Below are 25,440 nucleotides of genomic sequence, written 5' to 3' on the forward strand. Positions count from 1 at the left end.
GCAGCTGTCTCCTCCCCGCCCACGGGAGCCAGATTTTCACCCCCTCCCCGGCCCCAAGGAACCAGAGCTGAGCCCCACTTGCCGGGAAGCATTTACACAGGTCACTCGGACACATTTCTTTGCTAGGGAAACCAAAACGGCTCGAAATCTAGTGACAGAATCGCTAAGCTGGCACCACCGCGAGCGGTTAGCAAACCCTGCTTCCTCCTGGCTGGTTTCCTTTTCATTGCTACGGCAGCAGAACCTTTCCCCGGGGCTGAATTTCCTTTGCGAGCTCGGCTCGGGGCCGTTCCCAGTGCCCCAGCTGTCGCGGACAGAGGATGCCTGCGATCCCAGCCCAGGGCCGGCTCCAGCTGGCCAGTCCCACCACCTCGGAGACCAAGGGCCACTTGCACAAACGGACGAGCAGCAGCCTGTGTGTGTCTCCGGTCCCAGCCGGGTATTAAATCCCGTGGCGACTTCCGGCCCTGCGAGGGAACGAATGACGTGAGAGGGGACAGGGCCACCTTTCGCTGGGACGAGCAGCCATTTCCTCCCCCCGGCACGCGGCTGCCAGCCCATGGGAGGCCGAGCTCATCCAGGGAAAGGAGGAGCTGCCAGCCGTGTAAATACCCCGCTGCCCCAGGGAAGAGCCGACCCCCCCACACTATCACATCACCGATGTGCTGGTGACAGCAAAAGGGACGGTGTGACTTGTCACGGTGGGGAATGACCCATCATCTCCTGCAGCCTCGGAGTGCGACCCCCCCCAATAAACGACATGTAACACCAACACACACGCTGGAGGAAGGTGGGGTTTGGGGGGAGCTTGACATCTCACGACCCCCCATGTAATGACTTTGCGACCCCCCGTTTGAGAACCCCTCATCTACAGCAATGGCATTAGCTGTCCTCCAAGGGCCCCGCCCAACTCTGCCCCTCAGCCGTCCCCTCTGATTCACTCTTCCTCACCTCCCAGTCTCCCCCAGGGCTTTCAGACATCCTTGGCCTCTGCATGGGGGCTTCCCGGGTGTGGTGGGGGGCGCAGGCCCACCCTCTCCTCTGGGCTCCAGCCCCCCAGACCCACTAACCAGCAAGCAGGGGCTGCTTAGACAGTCACTCCCCGTCACCACTCTCAGGGGTCCCCACTAAACCCCCCCATCCTCCTCCTGAACCATCCTCACCCCCAGTCCAATTCCCCCACTGACCCCCTCCCCAGGCGCTCTCCAGACCTGCCTCCTGGCCAACACCCCCCAACTATTCCCCCACTAAGCCCCTCCCACCCCTGCTTTTCTTCCTCCTCCAGTCTGTCCCCAGTGGCCAGTAGGGGGCGGCGGGAGGGCTGGTCCTGTAGGGGTCAGAGCTAAGGACATTCTGGGAACAGCGTGGACCCGCCTCATGTGACCCCGCCCCCTCCAGCATGACCTCACCCCACACTGCGACCTCGCATGCCCAGTGCATACAAGGTCACACTGCGGGGTGGGGCAGGGAGGGTGTTTTTATGAGCGCAGCACCCAGCCCCACTAGCATGACCTCACATGCACGGTGCACACGAGGTCACGCTGCAGGGGGGGGGTGTTTTCACGAGCGCACCGCCCAGCCCCACTAGCATGACCTCATACACACGGTGCACACGAGGTCACGCTGCGGGGGGGGGGGGTTCACGAGCGCAGCACCCAGCCCCACTAGCATGACCTCACATACACGGTGCACACGAGGTCACGCTGCGGGGAGGGGTGTTTTCACGAGCGCACCACCCAGCCCCACCAGCATGACCTCATACACACAGTGCACACGAGGTCACGCTGTGGGGGGGGTGTTTTCACGAGCGCACTGCCCAGCCCCACTAGCATGACCTCACATGCATGGTGCACACGAGGTCACACTGCAGGAGGGGTGTTTTCACGAGCGCACCACCCAGCCCCACTAGCATGACCTCACATGTACAGTGCACACAAGGTCACGCTGCAGGAGGGGCGTTTTCACGAGTGCACCGCCCAGCCCCACTAGCATGACCTTACATGCACGGTGCACACGAGGTCACGCTGCGGGGGGGGGGTTCACGAGCGCAAAGCCCAGGCCCACCGGCATGACCTCACATGCACGGGGCACACGAGGTCACGCTGCAGGGGGGACATTTTTCACAAGTGCACCGCCCAGACCCACTAGCATAACCTCACATGCCCGGTGCACTCGAGCTCACGCTGCGGGGGGCGGGGTTCACGAGCACACCGCCCAGCCCCACCGGCATGACCTCACATGCCCGGTGCACACAAGGTCACACTGCGGGGGGGGGCGTTTTCACGAGCGCAGCGCCCAGCCCCACCAGCATGACCTCATACACACGGTGCACACGAGGTCACACTGCGGGGGGGGGGGGGGGCGTTTTCACGAGTGCACCGCCCAGCCCCACTAGCATGACCTCACATGCACGGAGCACACGAGGTCACGCTGCGGGGGGGGGTGTTTTCACGAGCGCAGCGCCCAGCCCCACCAGCATGACCTCATACACACGGTGCACGCCATGTGCTCCCCGCTGCGACCCGGGATAAAAGCAGGGCGGGTTTGGTGCCGGTCCTGGCCCGGGGACAAACCTTTGGCTCTGAGCCCCGGCTGGCGCCCGGGCTCCGCAGTCAGGACTCCCCCTCGGGGTGGCGCAGGCACCACTCGCAGGCGTTCTGGAACATACGCAGCCAGGGCGAGACCTCCATGGTGCGGCGCCAGGCGGGCGGCATCCAGGCCCACTGCCAGGGCAGGACGCAGCGCTCGGGGTGGGGCATCATGGCCAAGTGGCGCCCGTCGGGCGAGCAGAGCCCGGCGATGCCCAGCGGGGAGCCGTTGGGGTTCAGGGGATACTCCTGGGTGGGCTGGCCCTGGTCATCCACGTAGCGCAGCGGGGCCAGGCCCCCCGACGTCACTGCAGCCAGCACCTCGGGCGAGCGGAAACGCATGCGACCTGGGGCAGGGGAAAAGAGGGGCTGAGACGGGCAGAACCCCCCTCCCCCCGTGGGACATGCCCCAGAACAGGCCATCATATTTGTGAAACAGGGTGGGGAACAGAGGCTAGTTATACAGGGACTCCTCACCCAGCGCTGAGATGTGGCCACCTTTGCGGTGGGGCTGTGTATGTGGGACCCCTCGTCCAGTGCTGAGATGCAGCCAGCTCGGGGTGGGGCTCAGGGGCTGTGTATACGGGGACCCCTCGCCCGGCGCTGAGATGCGGCCAGCTCGGGGTGGGGCTCAGGGGCTGTGTATATGGGGACCCCTCGCCCAGTGCTGAGATGTGGCCAGCTCTGAGGTAGGGTGCGGGGGCTGTGTATATGGGACCCCTCGCCCAGCACTGAGATGCGGCCAGCTTGGGGGTGGAGCGCGGGGGCTGTGTATACGGGGACCCCTCGCCCAGCACTGAGATGCGGCCAGCTCGGGGGTGGAGTGCGGGGGCTGTGTATACGGGGACCCCTCGCCCAGCGCTGATATGTGGCCAGCTCTGGGGTGGAGCGCGGGGGCTGTGTATATAGGGACCCCTTGCCCGGCGCTGAGATGGAGCCACCTCTGGGGTGCAGAGCGGGGGCTGTGTATACGGGGACCCCTCGCCCGGTGCTGCGATGCGGCCAGCTCTGAGGTGGAGCGCGGGGGCTGTGTATACGGGGACCCCTCGCCCAGTGCTGAGATGCAGCCAGCTCTGAAGTGGGGCACAGGGGCTGTGTATATAGGGGACCCCTCGCCCGGCGCTGAGATGCAGCCAGCTCTGAGGTGGAGCGCGGGGGCTGTGTATATGGGGACCCCTCGCCCGGCGCTGAGATGCAGCCAGCTCTGAGGTGGAGCGCGGGGGCTGTGTATACGGGGACCCCTCGCCCAGCGCTGATATGTGGCCAGCTCTGGGGTGGAGCGCGGGGGCTGTGTATATAGGGACCCCTTGCCCAGCGCTGAGATGCAGCCAGCTCTGAGGTGGAGCGCAGGGGCTGTGTATATGGGGACCCCTCGCCCGGTGCTGAGATGCAGCCAGCTCTGAAATGGGGCACAGGGGCTGTGTATATAGGGACCCCTCGCCTGGTGCTGAGATGCGGCCAGCTCTGAGGTGGAGCGCGGGGGCTGTGTATCCAGGGGTGGAGCGAACCGCCCCCCAGCCCTGGCAGAGCTGTTACCTTCTCCATGTGCCACCCAGATTCCCAGGGTGGAGCCAGCCATGCCCTGCAGCATCACCGCCGGGCTCTCCTCGATGGCCAGCGCCACGAAACGCGACTCGAACCGGCCCGAATCGTTGGGGGCCAGCAGCACCCCGGGACGGACGGTCTCATCTGCGGACAGACAGACTAAGAGTGAGCCCTGCCCTAGAAACAGCCCCCCATCCGAAACCCCCAGACACCTCCCCAAGCCCCCCAGCCCCACTCACCCGTGGGGTCGCTCTGGGGGCTCTCGCCCCCCACCCAGCCCAGCAGCGCCATCAGCTGGCAGCCGTTGCAGACGCCCAGGCTGAACGTGTTCCTGCGCCGGCGAAACGCCTCAAACTGGGCCCGCGCCCGGGGGTTGAAGGTCACCGAAGCTGCCCAGCCTGGAGCCAGAGGGGGACACGGGGGGTCAGTCACTGGGGGGGCGGATGGGCCCGGGGCCTTTCCCTTCTAGGGGCCACTGGCTCCCATCTGGCCCCGAGGGCAGGGACTGGCTGGCTCAGAGCTCGAGGGGGGAATACTGGCTCTGGGGGCGAGGGGTGGGGACGCTGGGGACGAGGGGGGGGGACACACTGGTTCGCGGGGACAAGCTGGCTCGGGGGGGTGGGCAACACACTGGTTCAGGGGAGACAAGGGGAGACAAACTGGCTTGGGGGGGACGGGGGACACTGGTACGGGGGGGACAAGGGGGGAAAAGCTGGCTCGGGGGGGCAGGCAACACATTGGTTCAGGGTGGACGGGGAACACACTGGTTCAGGGGGGACGAGGGGAGACAAACTGGTTTGGGGGGGGTGGGAGACAAGCTGGCTCGGGGGGGACGGGGAACACTGGTTCGGGGGGACAAAGTGGCTCGGGGGGACGAGGGGAAACAAAGTGGCTCGGGCGGGACGGGGGACACACTGGTTATGGGGCGTGAGGGGGGGACAAACTGGCTCGGGGGGGACAGGGAACACACTGGTTCGGGGGGAAAAGCTGGCTCAGGGGGCACGGGGAACACACTGGTTTAAGGGGGACACTGGCTCAGGGGGGTGATGGGCAACACTGGTTCGGGGGGAAAAGCTGGCTCGGGGGGGACAGGGAACACACTGGTTCGGGGGGAAAAGCTGGCTCGGGGGGGACGGGGGACACACTGGTTCAGGTGCAGGGGTCTCACCTTTGGCAGACCCCAGGACATCCGCGTAGCTGAAGCCCCCCACAAAAACCAGGCCCCGGAACGACTCCAGGGTCAGCTCCCCTGTGCACAGGTCCTGCATGGTCACGTCCCAGGCCTGGGGAAGAGGGGAGTGCGGGCTAGTGGTTAGAGCAGAGTGGGGGGGGGCAGGACTCCAGGGTTCGGGGGGGGGTCTCACCTGGAACCCCGCCATGACGAAAGCTGCCACCATCTCGCGGTCCCCGTTGCTGCCCTCCTCGCGCAGGATGGCCACGCGCGGGCCTGGCCGGGCTGGGGACAACGGTGGGGTTAGTGACCGGGGCCGGCTGGGCTTGGTGCACCCCCACTGGGGGAGAGGCCCCCCCACCCCCACTGAGACCTGGGGCTGCCCCCTCCCATCCAGGACCCCTCCCTCCACCGGGACCTGGGGACGCCCCCTCCCCCCCAGAGCCTCTCCCCCCGCTGGGTCACGGGGACGCCCCCTTCCACCCCCCCGGACCCTCTCCTTCTGCTGGATCACGGGGACGCCCCCTCCCCCCCCAAACCCCCTCCCCCCGCTGGGTCACGGGGACGTCCCCTCCCCCCCAGAGCCTCTCCCCCCCCGGGTCACGGGGAAGCCCCCTCCCCCTCAGAGCCTCTCCCCCCCGCTGGGTCACGGGGACACCCCCTCCCCCCCAGAGCCTCTCCCCCCGCTGGATCACGGGGACGCCCCCTCTCCCCCAAATCCCCTTCCCCCGCTGGGTCACTGGGACGCCCCCTCCACCTCAGAGCCTCTCCCCCCGCTGGGTCACGGGGACGCCCCCTCCCTCCCCCCCCAGCGCCCCGGCCCTCACCCATCTGGCACAGCAGCGGGGGCTTGGCCGCGGGGTCGAAGGTCAGCGTGAAGGTGGGGCCCTGGCGCCGCGTCAGCCCCCTCTCCTCCTGCTCCACGCAGTGGGGTGACGCTTGCAGCCGCTCCAGCTGGAAACTCGTGGCCTCCCAGAGGGCCCGGAGCTCCCCCACGGGGCGCGCCAGCTCTTCCTGCCCGTTCACACGCAGCTGCACCTGGGGGGCACGTAGGGGCGTCGGCAGGGGCCCCTCACTCCTGACCTGCAGCCCCCTGGACACCCCCAGCTTTGGGGTACCCCTCACTCCCGCCCCGCAGCCCCTGGGCTCCCCCCAGCTCCACCGGTGCCCCTCACTCCCGACTCGCAGCCCCTGGGCTCCCCCAGCTCTGCCGGAGCCCCTCACTCCCGACTCGCAGCCCCTGGGCTCCCCCAGCTCCACCGGTGCCCCTCACTCCCGACCCGCAGCCCCTGGGCTCCCCCCAGCTCCACCGGTGCCCCTCACTCCCGACTCGCAGCCCCCTGGGCTCCCCCCAGCTCTGCCGGAGCCCCTCACTCCTGACCCGCAGCCCCTGCTACCCCAGCTCTGCCGGAGCCCCTCACTCCTGACCCGCAGCCCCCTGGACTCCCCCAGCTCTGGAGTACCCCTCACTCCCGACCCGCAGCCCCTGGGCTCCCCCAGCTCTGGGGTACCCCTCACTCCCGACCCGCAGCCCCTGGACTCCCCCCAGCTCTGGGGTACCCCTCACTCCCAACCTGCAGCCCCTGGGCTCCTCCAGCTCCACCGGTGCCCCTCACTCCCGACCCGCAGCCCCTGGGCTCCCCCCAGCTCCGCCGGTGCCCCTCACTCCCAACTCACAGCCCCCTGGACTCCCCCAGCTCTGGGGTGCCCCTCACTCCCAACTCACAGCCCCCTGGGCTCCCCCAGCTCTGGGGTACCCCTCACTCCCGACCCGCAGCCCCCTGGGCTCCTCATAGCTCTGGGGTGCCCCTCACTCCCGACCCGCAGCCCCCTGGGCTCCCCCCAGCTCTGGGGTACCCCTCACTCCTGACCCGCAGCCCCCTGGGCTCCCCCCAGCTCTGGGGTACCCCTCACTCCCGACCCGCAGCCCCCTGGGCTCCCCCCAGCTCTGGGGTACCCCTCACTCCCGACCCGCAGCCCCTGGGCTCCCCCAGCTCTGGGGTACCCCTCACTCCTGACCCGCAGCCCCCTGGGCTCCCCCAGCTCTGGGGTACCCCTCACTCCTGACCCGCAGCCCCCTGGGCTCCCCCAGCTCTGGGGTACCCCTCACTCCTGACCCGCAGCCCCCTGGACTCCCCCAGCTCTGGGGTGCCCCTCACTCCCGACCCGCAGCCCCTGGGCTCCCCCAGCTCTGGGGTGCCCCTCACTCCCGACCCGCAGCCCCTGGGCTCCCCCCAGCTCTGGGGTGCCCCTCACTCCCGACCCGCAGCCCCCTGGGCTCCCCCAGCTCTGCCGGTGCCCCTCACTCCCGACCCGCAGCCCCTGGGCTCCCCCAGCTCTGGGGTGCCCCTCACTCCCGCCCCGCAGCCCCGCTCACCATGGACTGGGGGCCCGGGGGACCCGTGTGCCCGATGGGCAGGCACCGCACTCCAGCCTCCTCGTACCGTCTGCAGACGTCTCCTGCCGCCGCGCTGGGCACCTCCAGCACCAGGCCCAGCTCCTCGGCGAACAGCACCTCCAGGGCTGGGGGGCGGGGGGGAGTCAGCGGGGGGATCTGGGGGGGCTCGTGTGAGGTGCTCAGTGAGGTGGGCCATGTGGGAGAGGGGTCCAGGCTCTCGCCTCTGGGCGGGCTCAGGACAGGGTCCCCCGTTCCCCGCCAGGCTGGGGGGGTTCAGGGTGGGGATTTGGGGAGGGGGTTGCAGTGGGGTTTTCCATTCCCCGCCGGGCTGGGGGGTTCAGGGAGGGGATTTGGGGAGGGGGGTTGCAGTGGGGTTCAGGGTGGGGATTTGGGGAGGGGGACTGCAGTGGGGTTTTCCATTCCCCGCTGGGCTGGGGGGTTCAGGGAGGGGATTTGGGGAGGGGGTTACAGTGGGGTTTTCCAATCCCCGCCGGGCTGGGGGGGTTCAGGGTGGGGATTTGGGGAGGGGGACTGCAGTGGGGTTTTCCATTCCCCGCTGGGCTGTGGGGTTCAGGGAGGGGATTTGGGGAGGGGGGTTGCAGTGGGGTTCAGGGTGGGGATTTGGGGAGGGGGACTGCAGTGGGGTTTTCCATTCCCCGCCGGGCTGGGGGGGTTCAGGGAGGGGATTTGGGGAGGGGGTTGCAGTGGGGTTTTCCAATCCCCGCCGGGCTGGGGGGGTTCAGGGTGGGGATTTGGGGAGGGGGACTGCAGTGGGGTTTTCCATTCCCCGCTGGGCTGTGGGGTTCAGGGAGGGGATTTGGGGAGGGGGGTTGCAGTGGGGTTTTCCATTCCCCGCCGGGCTGTGGGGTTCAGGGTGGGGATTTGGGGAGGGGGTTGCAGTGGGGTTTTCCATTCCCCGCCGGGCTGTGGGGTTCAGGGTGGGGATTTGGGGAGGGGGTTGCAGTGGGGTTTTCCATTCCCCGCCAGGCTGGGGGGTTCAGGGTGGGGATTTGGGGAAGGGGGTTGCAGTGGGGTTTTCCATTCCCCGCCGGGCTGGGGGGTTCAGGGTGGGGATTTGGGGAGGGGGTTGCAGTGGGGTTTTCCATTCCCCGCCAGGCTGGGGGGTTCAGGGTGGGGATTTGGGGAGGGGGGTTGCAGTGGGGTTTTCCATTCCCTGCCGGGCTGAGGGGTTCAGGGTGGGGATTTGGGGAGGGGGTTGCAGTGGGGTTTTCCATTCCCCGCCGGGCTGGGGGGTTCAGGGCGGGGATTTGGGGAGGGGGGTTGCAGTGGGGTTCAAGGTGGGGATTTGGGGAGGGGGGTTGCAGTGGGGTTTTCCATTCTCCACTGGGCTGTGGGGTTCAGGGAGGGGATTTGGGGAGGAGGGTTGCAGTGGGGTTCAGGGAGGGGATTTGGGGAGGGGGGTTGCAGTGGGGTTCAGGGAGGGGATTTGGGGAGGGGGTTGCAGTGGGGTTTTCCATTCCCCGCCGGGCTGGGGGGTTCAGGGTGGGGATTTGGGGAGGGGGTTTCCGATTGGGGTTTTCCATTCCCCGCCGGGCTGGGGGGTTCAGGGCGGGGATTTGGGGAGGGGGGTTGCAGTGGGGTTCAGGGCGGGGATTTGGGGAGGGGGGTTGCAGTGGGGTTTTCCATTCCCCACTGGGCTGTGGGGTTCAGGGAGGGGATTTGGGGAGGGGGGTTGCAGTGGGGTTCAGGGAGGGGATTTGGGGAGGGGGTTGCAGTGGGGTTTTCTATTCCCCGCCAGGCTGGGGGGTTCAGGGTGGGGATTTGGGGAGGGGGTTGCAGTGGGGTTTTCCATTCCCCGCCAGGCTGGGGGGTTCAGGGGGGGATTTGGGGAGGGGGGTTGCAGTGGGGTTTTCCATTCCCCGCCGGGCTGGGGGGTTCAGGGTGGGGATTTGGGGAGGGGGTTTCCGATTGGGGTTTTCCATTCCCCGCCAGGCTGGGGGGTTCAGGGAGGGGATTTGGGGAGGGGGGTTGCAGTGGGGTTTTCCATTCCCCGCCGGGCTGTGGGGTTCAGGGTGGGGATTTGGGGAGGGGGTTGCAGTGGGGTTTTCCATTCCCCGCCAGGCTGGGGGGTTCAGGGGGGGATTTGGGGAGGGGGGTTGCAGTGGGGTTTTCCATTCCCCGCCGGGCTGGGGGGTTCAGGGTGGGGATTTGGGGAGGGGGTTGCAGTGGGGTTCAGGGTGGGGATTTGGGGAGCGGGTTGCAGTGGGGTTCAGGGTGGGGATTTGGGGAGGGGGGTTGCGATCGGGGTTTCCATTCCCCGCTGTGCTGTGGGGCTCAGGACAGGGGTTCAGGATTAGGTCCCCCAGTTACCACCAGGTTGTGGGGTTCGGGGCAGGGCCCCCAACTCACCGCTGGCGCCGGGTGCCACCATCTCCACCTGCAGCCCACAGTTCCCGGCAAAGGCCATTTCCAGCAGGCAGGTCACCAGCCCCCCGTCGCTCACGTCGTGCCCCGCACTCAGCACCGACTCTGGGGGGACAGCAGCGGGTGGGACCGGCCCCCCCAGCCCCCAGATCCCTCCAGCCCCCAATGGCACCCACGCCAGCTTCACTGCACCCCCAGCCCCTCCCCTCAGATCCTGGGGACGTCCACACCCATCTCCCCCCAGGCCCCACGGGCACCCACGCCAGCTTCACTGCACCCCCCAGCCCCTGGGGACACCCATCCCCAACTCCCCCCCAGCCACCATGGGCTCTCACGCCAGCTTCACTGCACCCCCAGCCCCTGGGGACGCCCACACCCATCTCCCCCCAGCCCCCAGGGGCACCCCCCCAACACACACAGCCCCAGGAGGCAGAGGGGGACACACAACCAGAGCAGGGCTAACACCCCCTGGAGGGGCCCATCCCCTCCAGCAGGGACACCCACATACACACCCCACCCAGCAGGGATGGACACACACACACACACACACACACCTTGCAGCAGCTGCTGGGTGAGGCGGAAGCAGGCTGCCAGGGCTCTCCAGGTCGGGGCAACGATCCCCCAGCTGGGTGTAGCACTGCGCCAGGGCACTGCCCCCCAGCAGGGATGGACACACACACACACACCCCAGAGCAGGGCACTGCCCCGCAGCAGGGATGGACACACACCCCAGAGCAGGGCACTGCCCCGCAGCAGGGATGGACACACACACACACACACTCCCCAGAGCAGGGCAGTGCCCCCCAGCAGGGATGGACACACGCACACCCCATTGCAGGGCAGTGCCCCCCAGCAGGGATGGACACACACACACACACACACACCTTGCAGCAGCTGCTGGGTGAGGCGGAAGCAGGCTGCCAGGGTGCCCGGGCTCTCCAGGTCGGGGCAGCGATCCCCCAGCTGGGCGTAGCACTGCGCCAGGGCACTGCCCCCCAGCAGGGATGGACACACACCCCAGAGCAGGGCACTGCCCCCCAGCAGGGATGGACACACACACACACACACACACACACACACACACACCCCAGAGCAGGGCACTGCCCCCCAGCAGGGATGGACACACACACACACACACCCCCACCCCCGAGCAGGGCACTGCCCCCCAGCAGGGATGGACACACACACACACACACACACACACACACACACCTTGCAGCAGCTGCTGGGTGAGGCAGAAGCAGGCTGCCAGGGTGCCCGGGCTCTCCAGGTCGGGGCAGCGATCCCCCAGCTGGGCGTAGCACTGCGCCAGGGCACTGCCCCCCAGCCGGTGCTGCTCCGGGCACAGCCCCACGTACAGCAGGGCCCCTGCAGGGTGAGAGAGAGGGGGGGGGGGCAGAGCCGGACACCGGGGTCCCCGAGCCAGTCAGTCCCTGGGCTGCGGCACATAGAGCCAGCGCCCCGACAGGGGACAGGCCCCATTTCCCGCCCCCCCACCCCGAGCCAGCCAGTCCCTGGCCTGGGACACATAGAACCAGCGCCCCGACAGGGGACAGGCCCCATTTCCCGCCCCCCCACCGCGAGCCAGCCAGTCCCTGGCCTGGGACACAGAGCCAGCGCCCCGACAGGGGACAGGCCCCATTTCCCGCCCCCCCCCCCCCATCCCAAGCCAGCCAGTCCCTGGCCTGGGACACATAGAGCCAGCGCCCCGACAGGGGACAGGCCCCATTTCCCGCCCCCCCCCCCATCCCGAGCCAGCCAGTCCCTGGCCTGGGGCACATAGAGCCAGCACCCCGACAGGGGACAGGCCCCATTTCCCACCCCCCCACCCCAAGCCAGCCAGTCCCTGGCCTGGGGCACATAGAGCCAGCGCCCCGACAGGGGACAGGCCCCATTTCCCGCCCCCCCCCCCATCCCGAGCCAGCCAGTCCCTGCCCTGGGACACATAGAGCCAGCGCCCCGACAGGGGACAGGCCCCATGTCCCATCCCCAGCCCCCCATAGCCAGCCAGTCCCTGCCCTGGGGCCCGATGGGAGCCGGGGCCCCCTAGACAGGAAAGACCCCATGTCCCATCCCCAGCCCCCCATAGCCAGCCAGTCCCTGCCCTGGGGCCAGAGGAGAGCTGGAACCCCCCAGAGGGGAAAGGCCCCGTGTCCCATTCCCTGCCCCCCTGAGCCAACCGGCCCCCGCCCCTCACCTTTGCCATCAGGGCACTTGAGGTCGGGTGTGACGGTGGCCGTGATGTCCGGACACACGGCGTAGGCTGAGACGACCAATGTCCCTGTGGGGAGAAGGGATGGGGTCAGTGGGGACGGCAAGGAGGCAGTCTGGGGGGCCAGGATGGCTTGGAAGAGCAGGATTGGGGGCTCCGGGGGCAAGAGAGCCAGGACACCTGCAGGGGATGAATCGGGGGCCCTTCGGGGGGGTGGATGGGGGAGTGAGGACTGGCTGCAATGGGGGCAGCAGCTCTGGGGATGGACATGGGGCGGCCCTGGTGCGCACACCCCTCTAACAGGTGGTTTGTGGGAGACGAGGCGGCCTGTGGTGCCTCAGTTTCCCCAGGGGGACACCTGGTGAGCCTGGAGACATTACGTGGCTGCCATGGGATGGGGGAGGGCGGCCCTGGTGCGCACACCCCTCTAACAGAGGTGGTTTGTGGGAGACGAGGCGGCCTGTGGTGCCTCAGTTTCCCCAGGGGGACACCTGCTGAGCCTGGAGACGTTACGTGGCTGCCATGGGACGGGGGAGGGCGGCCCGGGGACACAGGGGGGCTGGAGACAGAGGGGTGAGGGGGCCACCCCCACACTCACCGGGCGCCACGACGATGTCCGTGCCCACGCGGGCCGCCATGCTGAGCGAGTCCTTGCCCCCGTCCACGGCCACCCCCAGCTGGGCCATGACTTCGCACATGGCCCCACACGCGTCCACCAGCGCCGCGCCCTCGCCCGCCTGCTTCGCCGCCCACATCCAGTTCCCGCTGCACTTCACGTCCTGGGGGCAGGGGGGTGAGCCATGGGGCCCGTACAGCCCCTTCCCCCCTGCCTCCTGCACTGCCCCATAGCCCCCCCGCACTGCCCCACAGCCCCAGCTCTATGGCCCTCACATCCAGTTCCCGCTGCACTTCACGTCCTGGGGGGCAGGGGGGTCAGCCACGGGGCCCGTACAGCCCCTTCCCCCGCCTCCTGCACTGCCCCATAGCCCCCCCGCACTGCCCCACAGCCCCAGCTCTATGGCCCCCCTGCACTTCACGTCCTGGGGGGGGTCAGGGGGGTCAGTTACGGGGTCCGTACAGACCCATGCCCCCACTTCCTGCACTGCCCCACAGCCCCAGCTCTATGGCCCCCACTGCACTTCATGTCCTGGGGGGGCACAGGAGGATTAGTCATGGGGGGAAATGTCAGACACAGACCAGCCCCCACCCAGCTCTCAGCCCCCTCAGCATCCCAACCTCCCCCCCCAGCAGACCCCCTCCAGCACCCCAGCCTGCCCCCCAAGCAGACCCCCCGCATGGCCCACAGGGCGACTCACTCGCAGGTCGGTGACGCGGGCGAAGACCAGGTTGGTGAGCGCCTCGCCCACGGCCAGCCGGGCCCCCGCGCCCGGGTCGATCAGTCCCTTGAGGGGCTGCTCCCCGAGGGCCGTGGCCGCCCCCACCGTCTCGAAGGGGGACAGAGCCACCACGGCCACGTCGGCCAGGGGGGTGTGCAGGGGCCCCACGCACTGCTGCTGGGCCACCAGCCCCGTCACCGACCGGTCCACCTGCCACGGGGGACACGGCTCAGGGCGGCAGGAACCCTCCAGGCTGGGGCGTGGGGGGACAGAGAGCTGGGCCCGAGGGGCATTCCCCCCCACGGGACGACGGCAGAGACATGGGCTCGGGGAGGGGCAGGATGAGAGGTAGTGGGGATTTTCCCTTGTTATGCCGTATATTCTGCATGAACGCTGTGTGTGCCTCAGTTTCCCCGTGTGCTGCACCGGTGGCTAGGTGGGGGGAAAACGCGTGTGTGACTTTTCAGGGACGCTGTGGCCGCCCCTTCGAAACCGGAGACCCCGGAGGGGGGTGCCACCAGGTGACTCTTCCCGGAGGAGGAGCAATGGGCCGGGCAGGGGCCAGGCAGCTGGAAGGAATCTGGCTGGCTGGCTTGGGGTGCGGGTGGGGGGGACCAGCCCTGGCCCTGGGCTCCCCTCCCGCAAGGACTTGGCTGAAAGTCCCTGATTTCGGTGCTAACGAGCTCTGCCCTATGCTGGGATCCTGTCGACTGATAAACCTGCTGTGTCCCCAGCTGCCCGCGGAGTTGGGGGGCAGGGCCCTCTGGCTGCCCCAGGACCCCGCTGGGGAAGCGCACGGAGGGGCAGAGGACGCTGGATGCTCCGAGGTCAGGCCCAGGACAGGCTGCGCCGAGGGGGGGCGCCCCAGAGTCCTGCCGGGCTCCGTGGGGAGCAGGGTCAGAGCATCACCCGGGGACTCTGGCATGGGGCACTTCCCCCCAGCAGGGCAGAGACATAGGGTCAGGGGGTGTGGGGAGGCTGCCACCCAGGGGCACGAGGCACGACCCCTCTGGTGGGGTGGGCAGGGGCACAGGGGCAGGGGGTGTGGGGTGCTGCCACCCAGGGGGCACGAGGCACGACCCCTCTGGTGGGGGTGGGCAGGGGCACAGGGGCAGGGGGTGTGGGGATGCTGCCAGCCAGGGGGCACAGGGCACGACCCCTCTGGTGGGGTGGGCAGGGGCACAGGGTCAGGGGGTGTGGGGTGCTCCCACCCAGGGGGCACGAGGCACGACCCCTCTGGTGGGGTGGGCAGGGGCACAGGGGCAGGGGGTGTGGGGATGCTGCCAGCCAGGGGGCACGGGGCACGACCCCTCTGGTGGGGGTGGGCAGGGGCACAGGGTCAGGGGGTGTGGGGTGCTCCCACCCAGGGGGCACAGGGCACGACCCCTCTGGTGGGGTGGGCAGGGGCACAGGGGCAGGGGGTGTGGGGATGCTGCCAGCCAGGGGGCACGGGGCACGACCCCTCTGGTGGGGGTGGGCAGGGGCACAGGGTCAGGGGGTGTGGGGATGCTGCCAGCCAGGGGGCACGGGGCACGACCCCTCTGGCGGGGGTGGGCAGGGGCACAGGGGCAGGGGGTGTGGGGATGCTGCCAGCCAGGGGGCACGGGGCACGACCCCTCTGGCGGGGTGGGCAGGGGCACGACCCCTCTGGTGGGGTGGGCAGGGGCACAGGGTCAGCCCCTCGGGAGGCAGGTACCTTATTGGTCAGGTAGCGTTTGCTGGCCACGGCCGGCAGCCGCAGGACCCGCTCCAGGGCGCCCCCCACACTCAGCCCAGGGGGCAGGCTCAGGGGGCGGAGGGCTGGGCTGTGGCGGGACAAGACAAATTCCTGGAAAAAAGACGGGACATTCATGAGTTCAACCAGCAGGGGGTGCTGTGGGGGGCGGGGGGGCACTGTCTGTGGGGGGAGCTCCCAGCTCCTCCAGCCCCTCCCAGCAGGGGGTGCTGTGGGGGGCAGTGTGGGGGGATCTGTGGGGCCGACCCCAGGCCCCCCCGTACCTTTCGGGGCATGTTGCCCAGCACCCTCTCCAGCTGCAGGTCGACCGACGTCGTCTTCCCACCGGGTTTCACCGGCGCCACGTCCGTCACCGGGGCCTCCAGGTCGTCCACCAGCACAATCTGAGGGGGGAGGCCGGGGGGGGTGTGGGTCAGTGACCAGTCCTAGCCCCCCAGCCCATGCCCCAGGGTGCTGGGGGGCCGGGGGGCCTGGAGGTTAGCGCCCCAGCTCCAGCCCCAGAGAGATGCTGCTTCTGCTCCCGGGCTGGGAGTCTGGGCTTCGCCCAAGGGGCTGGAGTGTGGGGCTGGGGCAGGGCCTGGCCTCGGGCTACTAGCCGGGTAGTCGCAGGGCTCGGGCTGGAGCCCCACGGCTGCGCTGCAATCCCGGGGCCCACACCAGAGCCAGCTGCCCTGGCCTCGGGCTACTAGCCGGGTAGTCACAGGGCTCGGGCTGGAGCCCCACGGCTGCGCTGCAATCCCGGGGCCCACACCAGAGCCAGCTGCCCTGGCCTCGGGCTACTAGCCGGGTAGTCGCAGGGCTCAGGCTGGAGCCCCACGGCTGCGCTGCAATCCCGGGGCCCACACCAGAGCCAGCTGCCCTGGCCTCGGGCTACTAGCCGGGTAGTCGCAGGGCTCGGGCTGGAGCCCCACGGCTGCGCTGCAATCCTGGGGCCCACACCAGAGCCAGCTGCCCTGGCCTCGGGCTACTAGCCGGGTAGTCGCAGGGCTCGGGCTGGAGCCCCACGGCTGCGCTGCCGACAGGGCCCACACCAGAGCCAGCTGCCCTGGCCTCGGGCTACTAGCCGGGTAGTCACAGGGCTCGGGCTGGAGCCCCACGGCTGCGCTGCAATCCCGGGGCCCACACCAGAGCCAGCTGCCCTGGCCTCGGGCTACTAGCCGGGTAGTCACAGGGCTCAGGCTGGAGCCCCATGGCTGTGCTGCCGGCAGGGCCCACACCAGAGCCAGCTGCCCTGGCCTCGGGCTACTAGCCAGGTAGTCGCAGGGCTCGGGCTGGAGCCCCACGACTGCGCTGCAATCCCGGGGCCCACACCAGAGCCAGCTGCCCTGGCCTCGGGCTACTAGCCGGGTAGTCGCAGGGCTCGGGCTGGAGCCCCATGGCTGTGCTGCCGGCAGGGCCCACACCAGAGCCAGCTGCCCTGGCCTCGGGCTACTAGCCGGGTAGTCGCAGGGCTCGGGCTGGAGCCCCACGGCTGCGCTGCCGGCAGGGCCCACACCAGAGCCAGCTGCCCTGGCCTCGGGCTACTAGCCGGGTAGTCGCAGGGCTTGGGCTGGAGCCCCACGGCTGCGCTGCCGGCAGGGCCCACACCAGAGCCAGCTGCCCTGGCCTCGGGCTACTAGCCCGGGAGTCGCAGGGCTCGGGCTGGAGCCCCACGGCTGCGCTGCAATCCCGGGGCCCACACCAGAGCCAGCTGCCCTGGCCTCGGGCTACTAGCCCGGTAGTCGCAGGGCTCGGGCTGGAGCCCCACGGCTGTGCTGCCGGCAGGGCCCACACCAGAGCCAGCTGCCCTGTCCGGCAGCGCCGTGGGGCCTCCCTTGCAGGGGGGCTGCCCCCCAAGTCTCCTGCCGGAGCCACGGCTTCTCCAACAGGGAGCCTGGGGAAGGCACAGCCTGGGGGCCATCCCTGCCCCACTGCCAGCCTGTGCCCACCCCCTCCTCTGCCCCACTGAGATCCCGTCCTATGGCACCCCCTTCCCCCCACCTCCCGGCCCCATCTCTGCTACCATCCTTTGTGCTACGCCCCCCCACTCCTCTCCACAGAGCTCGCCAGCGCCCCACCCCGGCACGGCTCCAGACCCACCCCCACCCCAAACCCCACATGCACGAACTCCCCAGTGACCCAGGGCCCCCCATGAGCCCTGAGGCCCTGTCCCCCCATGTGAGCCCCCCCGAACCCCATCAGGCCCAGCCAGAACCGACACCCTCCAGTAGCCCACGTGCCCTGTGTGCCCATGCGAGCCCTGCCCCCCCCCGGGGACCAGCCTCCCCTTCCTCACAAGTCCTGGCCCCACCTCCTGCAGGGCCCCAACCCCTCCCTCCAGTGCCAGGCCAGGCCCCCCTTCCCCCAAGCCTGCCCCCTCTCCCCACACAAGTCCTGGCCCCGTGGCCTGGCTCCGTTTCCCGGGGGGGCTGCACGGGTCCTGGAGGGGGGACGCGATTTGACGGCCAGGCTGGGTGAAGGGGCCGGGGGGTGTGAGTTGGGAGCTGGCTGGGGAGACGGGGGGAGTCCCAGAACCGGGGTCTGGGCTCCCCACCCCCCGAGAGGGACCTGCCGGGGGTCCTGCGTCGGCACCCACAAGCCCTGCTTGGGACGGGGCCCCCGGCGGCTAATAAACCTTCTGTCTCACTGGCTGCTGAGAGGCCCGGGGAATCGCAGGGCCCCGGCTGCCCCACATTCCAGGACACCCCACACACCAGCCCCCCATCGCTGCACACAGCTCCCGGCTGCCCCACACTCCGTGACACCCCACACACCAGCCCCCAGTCGCTGCGTACAGCTCCCGGCTGCCCCACACTCCAGGACACCCCACACACCAGCCCCCCGTCGCTGGGCTCAACCCATCGCTGCACACAGCTCCCGGCTGCCCCACACTCCAGGACACCCCACACACCAGCCCCCCGTCGCTGCGTACAGCTCCCGACTGCCCCACACTCCAGGACACCCCACACACCAGCCCCCCGTCGCCGCGTACAGCTCCCGACTCCCCCACACTCCGTGACACCCCCCACACCAGCCCCCCGTCGCTGGGCTCAACCCATCACTGCACACAGCTCCCGGCTGCCCCACACTCCGTGACACCCCACACACCAGCCCCCCGCAGCTCCCCGTCGCTGCATACAGCTCCCGGCTGCCCCAGACTCCGTGACACCCCACACACCAGCCCCTCGTCACGGGGCTCAACCCATCGCTGCATACAGCTCCCGGCTGCCCCACACTCCGTGACACCCCACACACCAGCCCCCCGTCGCTGCACACAGCTCCCGGCTGCCCCACACTCCGTGACACCCCACACACCAGCCCCCCGTCACTGCGTACAGCTCCCGGCTGCCCCACACTCCGTGACACCCCACACACCAGCCCCCAGTCGCTGCGTACAGCTCCCGGCTGCCCCACACTCCAGGACACCCCACACACCAGCCCCCCGTCGCTGGGCTCAACCCATCGCTGCACACAGCTCCCGACTGCCCCACACTCCGTGACACCCTCACACCAGCCCCCCGTCGCCGCGTACAGCTCCCGACTCCCCCACACTCCGTGACACCCCACACACCAGCCCCCCGTCGCTGGGCTCAACACATCGCTGCACACAGCTCCTGACTCCCCCACACTCCGTGACACCCCACACACCAGCCCCCCGTCGCTGCACACAGCTCCCAACTGCCCCACACTCTGTGACACCCCACACACCAGCCCCCCGTCGCTGGGCTCAACCCATCGCTGCATACAGCTCCCGACTGCCCCACACTCCAGGACACCCCGCACACCAGCCCCCCGTCGCCGCGTACAGCTCCCGACTCCCCCACACTCCGTGACACCCCACACACCAGCCCCCCGTCGCTGGGCTCAACCCGTCGCTGCATACAGCTCCCGACTCCCCCACACTCCGTGACACCCCACACACCAGCCCTCCGTCGCTGCGTACAGCTCCCGGCTGCCCCACACTCCGTGACACCCCACACACCAGCCCCCCGTCGCCGCGTACAGCTCCCGACTGCCCCACACTCCGTGACACCCCACACACCAGCCCCTCGTCGCTGCGTACGGCTCCCGACTGCCCCACACTCCGTGACACCCCACACACCAGCCCCCCGTCGCTGCGTACAGCTCCCGACTCCCCCACACTCCGTGACACCCCACACACCAGCCCCCCGTCGCTGCACACAGCTCCCAGCTGCCCCACACTCCGTGACACCCCACACACCAGCCCCCCGTCGCTGCGTACAGCTCCCGACTGCCCCACACTCTGTGACACCCCGCACAGCAGCCCCCCGTCGCTGCACACAGCTCCCGACTGCCCCACACTCCGTGACACCCCGCACAGCAGCCCCCCGTCGCTGCACACAGCTCCCGACTGCCCCACACTCCGTGACACCCCGCACAGCAGCCCCCCGTCGCTGCACACAGCTCCCGACTGCCCCACACTCCGTGACACCCCACACACCAGCCCCCCGTCGCTGCGTACAGCTCCCGACTGCCCCACACTCTGTGACACCCCGCACAGCAGCCCCCCGTCGCTGCACACAGCTCCCGACTGCCCCACACTCCGTGACACCCCAAACACCAGCCCCCCGTCGCTGCGTACAGCTCCCAACTGCCCCACACTCTGTGACACCCCGCACAGCAGCCCCCCGTCGCTGCGTACAGCTCCCGACTGCCCCACACTCCGTGACACCCCACACACCAGTCCCCCGTCGCTGGGCTCAACCCGTCGCTGCACACAGCTCCCGGCTGCCCCACACTCCGTGACACCCCACACACCAGCCCCCCGTCGCTGCGTACAGCTCCCGACTGCCCCACACTCCAGGACACCCCACACACCAGCCCCCCTTCGCTGCGTACAGCTCCCGACTGCCCCACACTCCAGGACACCCCACACACCAGCCCCCCGTCGCTGCGTACAGCTCCCGACTGCCCCACACTCCAGGACACCCCACACAGCAGCCCCCCGTCGCTGCGTACAGCTCCCGACTGCCCCACACTCCGTGACACCCCACACACCAGTCCCCCGTCGCTGCGTACAGCTCCCGACTGCCCCACACTCCAGGACACCCCACACACCAGCCCCCCTTCGCTGCGTACAGCTCCCGACTGCCCCACACTCCAGGACACCCCACACACCAGCCCCCCGTCGCTGCGTACAGCTCCCGACTGCCCCACACTCCAGGACACCCCACACAGCAGCCCCCCGTCGCTGCGTACAGCTCCCGACTGCCCCACACTCCGTGACACCCCACACACCAGCCCCCCGTCGCTGGGCTCAACCCGTCGCTGCACACAGCTCCCGGCTGCCCCACACTCCGTGACACCCCACACACCAGCCCCCCGTCGCTGCGTACAGCTCCCAACTGCCCCACACTCCGTGACACCCTACACACCAGCCCCCCGTCGCTGCGTACAGCTCCCGACTGCCCCACACTCCGTGACACCCCACACACCAGCCCCCCGTCGCTGCGTACAGCTCCCGGCTGCCCCACACTCCGTGACACCCCACACACCAGCCTCCCGTCGCTGCGTACAGCTCCCGACTGCCCCACACTCCGTGACACCCCACACACCAGCCCCCCGTCGCTGCGTACAGCTCCCGGCTGCCCCACACTCCGTGACACCCCGCACACCAGCCCCCCGTCGCTGCGTACAGCTCCCGACTGCCCCACACTCCGTGACACCCCACACACCAGCCCCCCGTAGCTGCACACAGCTCCCGGCTGCCCCACACTCCAGGACACCCCGCACACCAGCCCCCCGTCGCTGCGTACAGCTCCCGGCTGCCCCACACTCCAGGACACCCCACACACCAGCCCCCCATCGCTGCGTACAGCTCCCGACTGCCCCACACTCCGTGACACCCCACACACCAGCCCCCCGTCGCTGCGTACAGCTCCCGACTGCCCCACACTCCGTGACACCCCGCACACCAGCCCCCCGTCGCTGCGTACAGCTCCCGGCTGCCCCACACACCAGCCCCCGTCGCTGCGTACAGCTCCCGACTGCCCCACACTCCGTGACACCCCGCACAGCAGCCCCCCGTCGCTGCGTACAGCTCCCGACTGCCCCACACTCCGTGACACCCTCACACCAGCCCCCCGTCGCTGCGTACAGCTCCCGGCTGCCCCACACTCCAGGACACCCCACACACCAGCCCCCCGTCGCTGCACACAGCTCCCGGCTGCCCCACACTCCGTGACACCCTCACACCAGCCCCCCGTCGCTGCGTACAGCTCCCGACTCCCCCACACTCCGTGACACCCCACACACCAGCCCCCCGTCGCTGCGTACAGCTCCCAACTGCCCCACACTTCGTGACACCCCACACACCAGCCCCCCATCGCTGCACACAGCTCCCGACTCCCCACACTCCAGGACACCCCGCACACCAGCCCCCCGTCGCTGCGTACAGCTCCCAGCTGCCCCACACTCCAGGACACCCCACATACCAGCCCCCCATCGCCGCGTACAGCTCCCGACTGCCCCACACTCCGTGACACCCCACACACCAGCCCCCCGTCGCTGCGTACAGCTCCCGGCTGCCCCACACTCCAGGACACCCCCCACACCAGCCCCCCGTCGCTGGGCTCAACCCGTCGCTGCACACAGCTCCCGACTGCCCCACACTCCGTGACACCCCACACACCAGCCCCCCGTCGCTGCGTACAGCTCCCGGCTGCCCCACACTCCGTGACACCCCACACACCAGCCCTCCGTCGCTGCGTACAGCTCCCGACTGCCCCACACTCCGTGACACCCCGCACACCAGCCCCTCGTCGCTGCGTACAGCTCCCGACTGCCCCACACTCCGTGACACCCCACACACCAGCCCCTCGTCGCGGGGCTCAACTCATCGCTGCATACAGCTCCCGGCTGCCCCACACTTCGTGACACCCCACACACCAGCCCCCCGTCGCTGCACACAGCTCCCGGCTGCCCCACACTCCGTGACACCCCACACACCAGCCCCCCATCGCTGCGTACAGCTCCCGGCTGCCCCACACTCCGTGACACCCCCCACACCAGCCCCCCGTCGCTGGGCTCAACCCGTCGCTGTGTACAGCTCCCGGCTCCCCGCCCCGGCCGTGCCCCAGCCCGGCTCCCGTACCCGGCCGTCCCCGGTGATGGTGCCCACGACGTCCACGGGGCAGCGTTCCCGCTGGCCCAGGCGCTGCAGCAGCTCAGCATCAGTGGGGCGCAGCAGGAGGGCGTTGGACTCCTGGTACTCAGCCCCCCAGATCTCCAGCACGCTCAGCGTGGGGTCCCCCAGCTGTGGGGTACAAGGGTGTCAGGGAGGGGAGAAGGCTGGGGTTCTGGATCGGGGTCCCACACCCCCAGAAGGGGCCGGAGGGGGAGGGATGTGGGGGTCCCACATACTCAGGAGCGATGGACAGGGTGGGGCCAGGGGCTGTGGGGAAACCCAGGGTCCCACACACCCTGGAGCCGCCAGCTGGGGGCAGGGAGCAGCCCCACACCGGAGCCAGCCCCATGGGGTGAGTCCCCACAGCTCCCCAGAACCGAACACTGGGGATGGGGGGCTACAACTGGGCCCAACCTCTGAGAGGGGAGAGTCCTGGTAGATTGCAGGGGGTTGCAGCCCCACCCCTAGTATGGAGTGGGGGAGCCATGGGGTCACGCCCAGCTACCCTGAAACAGGGACAGACCCACACCCCTGGGAGAAGCTGGCGTGGGGGGGGGCAGAGGGGCAGGGGGTCCCCACCCCTGGGAGCAGCTGGCGTGGGGGGGGAAGAGGGGCAGAGGGTCCCCACCCCTGGGAGCAGCTGGCGTGGGGGGGGGCAGAGGGTCCCCACCCCTGGGAGCAGCTGGCGTGGGGGGGGGGCAGAGGGGCAGGGGGTCCCCACCCCTGGGAGCAGCTGGCGTGGGGGGGCAGAGGGGCAGGGTGTCCCCACCCCTGGGAGCAGCTGGCGTGGGGGGGGGGCAGAGGGGCAGGGGGTCCGCACATCTGGGAGCAGCTGGCGTGGGGGGGGCAGAGGGGCAGCGGGTCCCCACCCCTGGGAGCAGCTGGCGTGGGGGTGGGGGCACAGGGGCAGGGGGTCCCTACCCCTGGGAGCAGCTGGCGTGGGGGGGGCAGAGGGGCAGGGGGTCCCTACCCCTGGGAGCAGCTGGCGTGGGGGTGGGGGCACAGGGGCAGGGGGTCCCCACCCCTGGGAGCAGCTGGCGTGGGGGGGGGCAGAGGGGCAGGGGGTCCCCACATCTGGGAGCAGCTGGCGTGGGGGGGGCACAGGGGCAGGGGGTCCCCACATCTGGGAGCAGCTGGCGTGGGGGGGAGGCAGAGGGACAGGGGGTCCCTACCCCTGGGAGCAGCTGGCGTGGGGGGGGGGCAGAGGGGCAGGGGGTCCCCACCCCTGGGAGCAGCTGGCGTGGGGGGGGGGCAGAGGGTCCCCACAAACCTGGAAGCGGCTGGCGTAGATCACGGCCCCGGCTGGGTCACTCAGCTCCTTCAGCACGTTTCCTGGAGGGCAGGGCAGGAAGAGTCACCCACTGCGGGGGCACGGGCCCCCCCACTACACCCCACCCCGGCCCTGCCCCCCCTCACCGTTGCCCCCAGCCCCCTGGTCGTGCAGGCTGCAGATGGGGTTGGCCTTCCCTCTCTCCACGCAGCCCCGCAGCACCCGGTTCATCTTCTGCTCCATCTCGGGGTCCCCCCGCTGCACCGCCCCGAAATCCAGCTCGCTGGTGTTGTCCCCCTGCACCTGGAGGGAGACGGGGGGCGGGGGGGGTCACCCGACAAACCTTCTGACCCCACAACCCCGACCCCACAACCAGTCCTCCCAGCAGCACCCCCAAATCCAGCTCGCTGGTGCTGTCCCCCTGCTTCTGGGGGGGACAGGGGTCACCCTAACACAGCCCCAATGCCCCCCGCTGCCCCCTGCTCTCAGGCCGGGGGGAGCATGTGGGGGCACTGCCCAGGCAGCGCTGGGCAGAGTTGGGGGCATCCTGGGGGTCACATAGGGATGAGGCCGGGCAGGCCCCACTACAAACATGGGGGGCGAGGGCTGCGTGGGCCCCACTGTTGCGGGGGGGTATGCAGCAGGGTGGGGATAACACAGGGCAGGGCTATGGGGGGCAGGCCCCACTGGGGGAGGGGGCCAAGTGGCCTGCACCATGGCTGGGGGGGAGGGAAGGGGAGGTGGGTGACTTGGGGGCAGGGCTGTATGGGAGCAGTGAGGGGGGGGTCCCCGTGGGGCACAAGGTGGGGGAGACACATTAGGGATGTAGGGGGAGCAGTACAGGCAGTGGGTGGGGGCTGGGCCCAGGGCTCTGCTGACCCCTCCCCCCCAGCGCCCACAGCAAACCCCCCATCCCTGCCCCCCAGGTCCCCTCCTCACTCACCTGGATGGAGGAGGCTGAGCTCCCCCCGACTCCGATCCGGTACACGGGGCCCCCCACTTTCACCACCTGCATCCCTGGAGGGAGAGCGAACAGTAAGAGCCCCCCCAACCCCTCCAGCCCCATGGCGGGCGCTGCCTCTCCCTCGCCCCCCTCCCCCTTGCAAAGGGGGGCAGACTTGGGGCCAGGCGGCTGCTCCCACTCAACATGGGGCCGGGGCGTGGGGGAGGCAGGGCAGGGCGGTTCTTAGGCTGGGGGGGAGGGAAAAGGCAGAGGGGGGTTCTGGGGAGTGGCCTGGGGTGGGGGAGGGTTTGGGGGGTACTCACCGGGCTCGGGGGGCTCCTTGCGCACGTGAATGTCCTCCATGGCGCCGATCCCCCCGCTGAACATGATGGGTTTGATCCATTCGCGGCGCTGCCCGTCGGGGAGCCGCTGGCCGAAGGAACGGGCGAACCCTGCCCGACAGGGGGGGTTAGAGCAGAGACACCCCCACAGCCCCACTGGGCACCATGGCCCTTGAGTGCTTGGCATGTCCCCCCCCGGCTGTTATATACCGCCCCCCGCTCCACCCCAGAGCTAGGCGCATCCCCTTCCTATGCTCCCCAACCCCCGCTCCACCCCAGAGCTAGGCGCATCCCCTTCCTGTGCTCCCCAATCCCCGCTCCACCCCAGAGCTAGGTGCATCCCCTTCCTGTGCTCCCCAACCCCCGCTCCACCCCAGAGCTAGGCGCAT

The 25,440-nt window shown here is 69.7% G+C and overlaps 1 protein-coding gene and 1 long non-coding RNA gene across 7 annotated transcripts in view; one reads left to right on the forward strand and one right to left on the reverse strand.

The window, feature by feature from the left end:
* Positions 1–389: 389 nt before the first annotated feature.
* Positions 390–25,440, reverse strand: part of PFAS (phosphoribosylformylglycinamidine synthase) — a 48,545-nt gene continuing 23,494 nt past the window's right edge. For 5 of the 6 annotated variants that reach the window (XM_050932724.1, XM_050932723.1, XM_050932720.1 and 2 more), the window contains 20 exons: positions 25,034–25,162; positions 24,711–24,784; positions 23,914–24,070; positions 23,768–23,829; positions 22,465–22,626; positions 15,635–15,754; positions 15,333–15,464; positions 13,616–13,846; positions 12,898–13,078; positions 12,285–12,368; positions 11,300–11,455; positions 10,073–10,192; positions 7,682–7,827; positions 6,132–6,342; positions 5,498–5,589; positions 5,302–5,416; positions 4,373–4,531; positions 4,125–4,277; positions 2,574–2,935; positions 390–467 (listed from right to left, as the gene is read on the reverse strand). In XM_050932724.1, the coding sequence (XP_050788681.1) occupies positions 2,613–2,935; positions 4,125–4,277; positions 4,373–4,531; positions 5,302–5,416; positions 5,498–5,589; positions 6,132–6,342; positions 7,682–7,827; positions 10,073–10,192; positions 11,300–11,455; positions 12,285–12,368; positions 12,898–13,078; positions 13,616–13,846; positions 15,333–15,464; positions 15,635–15,754; positions 22,465–22,626; positions 23,768–23,829; positions 23,914–24,070; positions 24,711–24,784; positions 25,034–25,162 (2,807 nt within the window). In that variant the 3' untranslated portion in view covers positions 390–467; positions 2,574–2,612. Of the gene's footprint in view, positions 468–2,573; positions 2,936–4,124; positions 4,278–4,372; positions 4,532–5,301; positions 5,417–5,497; positions 5,590–6,131; positions 6,343–7,681; positions 7,828–10,072; positions 10,193–11,299; positions 11,456–12,284; positions 12,369–12,897; positions 13,079–13,615; positions 13,847–15,332; positions 15,465–15,634; positions 15,755–22,464; positions 22,627–23,767; positions 23,830–23,913; positions 24,071–24,710; positions 24,785–25,033; positions 25,163–25,440 lie in introns of those variants that run through there. The other variant, XM_050932725.1, reaches the window with a different exon arrangement.
* Positions 8,351–9,881, forward strand: LOC127039501 (uncharacterized). The gene is made up of 3 exons (XR_007771067.1): positions 8,351–8,640; positions 9,540–9,604; positions 9,799–9,881. It is a non-coding gene; the product is annotated as an uncharacterized LOC127039501 (long non-coding RNA).

This window comes from Gopherus flavomarginatus, chromosome 23 (assembly GCF_025201925.1).
Source record: "Gopherus flavomarginatus isolate rGopFla2 chromosome 23, rGopFla2.mat.asm, whole genome shotgun sequence".
Classification (NCBI taxonomy): Eukaryota; Metazoa; Chordata; order Testudines; family Testudinidae; genus Gopherus; species Gopherus flavomarginatus.